General features: G+C 42.7%; 1 protein-coding gene across 1 annotated transcript; it reads right to left on the bottom strand.

The window, feature by feature from the left end:
• Positions 1 to 4,556: 4,556 nt before the first annotated feature.
• LOC138894867 (uncharacterized) lies at positions 4,557 to 5,509 on the bottom strand. Its single transcript, XM_070179600.1, has 3 exons — positions 5,492 to 5,509; positions 4,845 to 5,412; positions 4,557 to 4,717 (listed from the first exon to the last, which is right to left on the bottom strand). The coding sequence occupies exons 1-3, from the start codon at positions 5,507 to 5,509 to the stop codon at positions 4,557 to 4,559; spliced, it is 747 nt and encodes a 248-aa protein (XP_070035701.1).
• Positions 5,510 to 6,884: the final 1,375 nt, after the last annotated feature.

Below are 6,884 nucleotides of genomic sequence, written 5' to 3'. Positions count from 1 at the left end.
TGGCAGAACCCCTATATTCAGTTTTGTCCCCGTGGCCGTTCAAGAAATGGAGGTTGGACATCATCCGACCGCTGCCACCGGCTCCCGGAAAGGTAAGATTTCTTTTAATTTTAACTGACTATTTTTCTAAATGGGTGGAAGCAGTTCCTTATCAGAAGATCGAAGAACGCGAAGTGGTCGACTTCCTGTGGAAAAACATAATTTGCAGGTTTGGAATACCAAAAGAGATTGCATGCGACAATGGGCCGCAAATTATCAGCGCAAAAATTACAAAGTTCCTTGAAGACTTGAAGATAAAGAGGATTACCTCTTCACCTTATCATCCAAGCGCAAATGGTCAAGCGGAGTCAACAAACAAAGTGATTATTCAAAACCTCAAGGAAAGGTTGGAAGCAGCAAAAGGCAACTGGCCCGAAGAATTACCTGGGGTTCTATGGGCCTACCGAACAACGGCCAAGTCAAGCACGGGAGAGACCCCTTTTTCCCTTATATACGGTGCAGAAGCTTTGATACCGATGGAAGTGGAGGAACCAGCCTTAAAGTATTTCAAGGCGAACAAAGAATCAAACAACGAAGCAATGCTAATCAACTTGGAGCTGCTCAAGGAACGCAGGGACTTGGCACATGTCAGAATGGTAGCTCAAAAGCAGAGAATGGAGCGATATTATAATCGAAGAGCCAACTTATAATATTTTAAAGTAGGAGACTTGGGCTTGAGGAAGGTAACTCAAAACACCCGAGAACTCAACGCGGATAAGTTAGGCCCAACATGGGAAGGACCTTATTGGGTTTCAGCTATCACTGGGAAAGGATCATACGAGTTGGAGAACCAAAATGGAGACAAGTTGCCCAACAACTGGAACGTGGCTCGCCTCAAAAGATATTACTGCTGACGAACAACAGTCAAACAAAAAGTATGTGCTTCACTACTTTTCCCTTCATTTAGTTTTTGTCCCAATTGGGTTTTTCTGGCATGGTTTTTAACAAGGCAGCGATGGAAAGCATACTACGAAGATAGTAGTGATAAGACCTTTGATAACAAGACAAACAAGAAAGTTTCCACTCGTGGATGATTAGATAATCTTTACTTCGTTAGAAAATTCCCACCGGGAAGTTAAGTTTGCAATCGAACAGGGGTTACCCGATCGTTCCCTAGCACAAACCACTAGAGAACTGTTAGGTATTCTTTCGCTCGATAGCATGGGTTCCTAATGGAAAATAAGATATGTTACCAAGTGAAGGATTACCTAGCAATTCATTGGCGGGAAAGACTTCCAGTGTTCCAAATTCGCTTTCTTCGCACTAGAATACTGGGGGGAATGGTATGAGGATACGACAACACTGAATGCCAGGAAACACTGAACGTCACATCAACTGGTGAACAAAAATCCAGAACTGAATACATCATCGGGATCGGGGACTGCGCAGCCAGCCCTGTAGAAATAAGTTGTACAAGATATCCACAAGTCATGACAATTTCTTTTCTACATAGCAAAATGCTTATGTACGTTTGAAAATAGAAGGAATTAAATGAAATGAAATCCTTTTATCTTGTTTCTTGTCTGAACGATGATTAATTTTACCATTTAAAAGTTAAATAAGTACTTCAAATGATTGTGCAGTAATGAACAGGAGACATCCTCTTCAAGAGCACTGTAAACATAAGAGGGCCCTCTCTTATAAAACCCCCCACATTAAAGGGTTGGTTCTGTAAGAATCAATGCCTGGAATCCATAATGCTATCGGGGAAAAATACACCCGAAGTTGCATACGAAAAAGACGCAAAAGGAAAACTTGCGCAAATACTTATTTAAACCCTCATGTAAAAGAAATAATTCTCCGAACCGAAATGCTTCAAAGAAAAAGCATATGAGATTATACATAATAAAGCAGGAACAGAACAACATGCGAATAATACTTAAGCAACTACGAAAGTTAAAGACTTGCATGAATATTCAAAACGAAAATAAGACTCAAACGATACTTGAGCAAAAAATATGTTCTTATTTACAAAGGCACGTCAGAGTGATAAAGATACAAAATAGAAAAAGAAAGAGCTAAGCTGGAGCATCTCCGGAATCAGGAGGAAGAGAAGTATCCGCATTCCCGGGAGTTGGTTCCACCGATGGCTTAACATTTTCCCCAGCTTGGTATTCGGCATCATCACCCTCCGATCCCTCTTCAGTTTTCAAAAACTCGGAACCAGAATTAGAAGAACCTGGAGAGTCAGACTGTGCCAGGAGTCCATTTTTTGCAGCCAACTCAAGCTCTCTGACCTTAAATATTTCGGCATCAATGTCAATGATACCGGTCTTGGCCTCTTCCAAGGTTTTTCTCCTCATACTATACATGGAATAAGTTTTTTCAATAATGAGGGAAGTCCCTCGGCGCTTGAGTTTATCTTTGAGTTGAGCAACTTCGGCGGAAAGACTTTCCCGGGCGGACCTAACAGATTTGAGACTGACATCGAGCTCACGAACAGTTGAACTATAGAGCCTATTATGCTAGATAGTTTTCCTGTAATTCTCATTCAACCTGGCATGTTTCGCCGCCATAGCAGCAAGCTCTTCACTTTTGGAGTTTAAGGGTACTTCCAAATTAATCATTCTTTCGGCAGAGGCAGCCTCGCGCTCGGTTGCAGCAAGAACGGTTTGGAATACCAAAAGAGATTGCATGTGACAATGGGCCGCAAATTATCGTCGCAAAAGTTACAAAGTTCCTTGAAGACTTGAAGATAAAGAGGATTACCTCTTCACTTTATCATCCGAGCGCAAATGGTCAAGCGGAGTCAACAAACAAAGTGATTATTCAAAACCTCAAGAAAAGGTTGGAAGCAGCAAAAGGCAACTAGTCCGAAGAATTACCTGGGGTTCTATGGGCCTACCGAACAACGGCCAAGTCAAGCATGGGAGAGACCCTTTTTTCCCTTGTATATGGTACAGAAGCTTTGATACTGGTGGAAGTGGGGGAACCGGCCTTAAGGTATTTCTAAGCGAATGAAAAATCGAACAAGGAAGCAATGCTAATCAACTTGGAGTTGCTCGAGGAACTCAGGGACTTGGCACATGTCAGAATGGCGACCCAATAGTAGAGAATGGTGCGATATTATAATCGAAGAGCCAACCTCCGATATTTCAAAGTATGAGACTTGGTCTTGAGGAAGGTAACTCAAAATACCCGAGAACTCAACGCGGATAAGTTAGGCCCAACATGGGAAATTCCTTATCAGGTTTCAGCTGTCACTGGTAAAGGATCATACGGGTTGGAGAACCAAAATGGAAACAAGTTGCCCAACAACTGGAACGTGGCTCACCTCAAAAGATATTACTGCTGATGAACAACAGTCACACGAAAAGTATGTGCTGCACTCATTTTTCCTTCGTTCAGTTTTTGTCCCAATTGGGTTTTATGACAAAGTTTTTAATGAGGCAGCGATGGAAAGCATACTACGAAGACAGCAGTGATAAGACCTTTGATAACAAGGCAAACAAGCAAGTTTCCACTGAGGGACGATTAGATAATCTTTGCTTCGATAGCAAATTCCCACCGGGAAGTTAAGTTTACTATCGAACAGGGGTTACCCGATAATTCCCGAGCACAAACCACTAGAGGACTGTTAGGTATTCTTTCGCTTGATAGCATGGGTTCCTAATGGGAAACAAGATATGTTACCGAGTGAAGGATTACCTAGCAATTCCTTGCTGGGATCTTCAAAGACACAAGACTTCCAGTGTTCCAAATTCGCATTCGTTGCATTTGAATATTGGGGGGAATGATATCAGGATACAACAACACTGAATGCCAGGCAATACTGAATGCCACGTCAATCAGTGAACGAAAATCTGGAACTGAATACATCATCGGGACCGGGGACTGCACAACTAGCCCTATAGAAACAAGTTGTACAAGATAGCCATAAGTCATGGCAATTTCTTTTATGCATAGAAAAATGCTTATGTACATTTGAAAATAGAAGGAATTAAATGAAATGAAATCCTTTTATCTTGTTTCTTGTCTGAACGATGACTAATTATACCATTTGAAAGTTAAACAAGTACTTCAAATGATTGTGCAGTAATGAACAGGAGACATCCTATTCAAGAGCACCGTAAACATAAGAGGGTCCTCTCTTGTAAAAACCCTCACGTTAAAAGGTTGGTTCCGGAAGAATCAATCCCCGGAATCCATAATGCTATCGGGGAAAAATACACCCGAAGTTGCATACGAAAAAGACGCAAAAGGCAAACTTGCGCAAATACTTATTTAAACCCTCATGTAAAAGAAATAATTCTCAGAATCGAAATGCTTTAAAGAAAAAGCATCTGAGATTACCTATAATAAAGCGGGAACATAACAACATGCGCAAAATACTTGAGCAAATACAAAAGTTAAAGACTTGCATGAATATTAAAAACGAAAATAAAACTCAAATGATACTTGAGCAAAAAATATGTTCATATTTGCAAAGGCACGTCAGAGTGATAAAGGTACAAAATAGAAAAATATTTACAAAGGCACGTCAGAGTGATAAAGGTACAAAATAGAAAAATAAATAGCTAAGCTGCAGCGTCTCTGGAATCAGGAGGAAGAGAAGTATCTGCATTCCCGTGAGTTGGTTCCACCGATGGCTCAACATTTTCCCCAGCTTGGTCTTCAGCATCATCACCCTCTGATCCCTCTTCAGTTTCCGAAAACTCGGAACCAGAATCAGAAGAACCTGGAGCGTCAGACTACGCTAGGAGTCCATATTTTGCAGCCAACTCATGCTCTCTGGCCTTAACAATTTCGGCATTAATGTCAATGATACTGGTCTTGGCCTCTTCCAAGGTTTTTTCTCCTCATACTATACATGTAATAAGTTTTTTCAAAAATGAGGGAAGCCGCTCGGCGCTTGAGTTCATCTTTGAGTTGAGCAACTTCGGCAGAAAGATTTTCCCGGGCGGACCTAATGAATTTGGGACTGACATCGAGCTCACGAACAGTTGAACTATAGAGCCTATTATTCTTGATAGTTTTCCTGTACTTCTCTTTCAACTGGGCATGTTTCGCCGCCACAACAGCAAGCTCTTCACTTTTGGAGTTTAAGGCTACTTCCAAATTAATCCTTCTTTCAGCGGAGGTAGCCTCGCGCTCGGTTGCAGCAAGAACGGTGTTCTGGACTTCTGCCCCTTTAGCCTTGGCTTCATCAAATCTAACCCTCAGCGGCCCAACTTCTTGGCCGAGGGTTATCACTTCTTGCTCGCTTTGCTGCAAACGAGCTTCCAAAACATCGACCTTGGTGGCTCTGGTTTCTAGTTCCGAGAGGCAGAGAACAGTCTGGTTCCGTTCCGCCAAAAGCTGATCCCATTCAGAAGTAAGTTCTTCCTTCTCACGGATCAGCCTTTGAAGGCCCTCAGAAGCAAGAAAATCGGCCTGCAAAACAAGAAGAGGTAAAACTCAAAATGAATTCATTCAAAAGTAGGGGAAATAACAGAGGAAGAAATAAACGTACCGCTGCAGCGTTATGCATAGAATTGTTCAACAAAAACTCCCCCAAGAGTGTCTAAATCTTCTCCCAGACTTTTTCTGAAGCCAAAGGCTTCAGATATTTAGCAAGCTCCACCGGCCTTGAAAGCAAATTGCACCCGGTGGAGACCGAAAGGGTAACACTCCTCCTCCTTTATGGATCTTCAGAAGGGGCAGCATAATTTTTCCCCAAATTCCCAAGAACTAGGGATTGTGGAGGAGGGTCACCTTCTTCATGGTCAGGCACGACCGATAGAGATGATGTAGCAATCACTGTTGGAAGAGTGGATGGAGATGGGAATGGTGTAGCAGTTATTGGTGATGGTGAAGGTGGAGATGAATCTGATAGAGTGGATGAGTGAGAAGCAACTGTATAAAATGCAATGTTGGTTATTTTATGCCCGCCAACCAAAGACGGCATGGACCTGGTACTCAGCCTCGCAGTACTGGTTATAGCAATTGGGGCCCGAGAGCAGGAATTGGATTATCTACCAAATCAAATTCTCCCCAAAGTGCTGAGACGTCATCTTCAGTTGTTGCAGTTGTCTCAACAGGTCGAGCATCCTATTGAGATGATGAGGATCGTATCCTTCTATGTAAAGAAACTCCCTCATCACTAGCTTCTTCATCATCGTCGATCATCACAATGTCTATGACCGTCCCGGACTGAGGACCAGTCACTATCGCCACCGGAGATGACTCAGGGGCATCAACCTTTGCCCTCTTATTCTTTTCCCCGGCCGCAGAGGAACGTCTTCTTTTTGGTTGCTTGTTCTCTAGCTGGGTACTCCGTGAAGAAATGTTTGCACCCGAAGCAGGCCCGTGTATGCCTGTTCGAGTAAGTGCCTCCTGAAGTAGCCTCGCCGCATCAGTAGGGTCAGCCAAAACATCCTCCTCGGGGACATCAACTAAAACCGCAGGTAGACCTGATTTCGTGAGCAAATCAGAAGGGTTCAACCAAGTTCTTCATATACAAAAAGTGGAAATGAGGTAAAATAAAGTTACCATGATTTTTGGCCTTCCACACGTATTTAATGGATAGTTCTTTCCACAAACGGGTTTCGGTCATTGTGATATCCAAGATCTTCTGAATCCACCGGTCCAAGCCTTCTATCATCGGTGGGATCCATCGAGTTGCTGTATCAAATGAAGGTTGAAGGATCAATACAAGCGTGAAAAAATATTTAGTAAGAAAAGATGTATTAAAGAGAACTTACGAGAGCGGTTCCAAGAAACCAGAAAGGATGATGCCGTTGTTGGAATAATGTCACTAGTGGAAACTACAACGAACCATTCCATCCACCCACGATCATTGTCGTCGTCCATGCTAGACAGCAAAGCATGGTGGCCACGCTTGCAAAGGTTTATCATTCCCCCGC

Source organism: Nicotiana tomentosiformis, chromosome 6 (assembly GCF_000390325.3).
Source record: "Nicotiana tomentosiformis chromosome 6, ASM39032v3, whole genome shotgun sequence".
NCBI lineage: Eukaryota > Viridiplantae > Streptophyta > Magnoliopsida > Solanales > Solanaceae > Nicotiana > Nicotiana tomentosiformis.
Note: the sequence above shows the minus strand (reverse complement) of the source record. Positions and strands in the feature narration are given on the sequence as shown.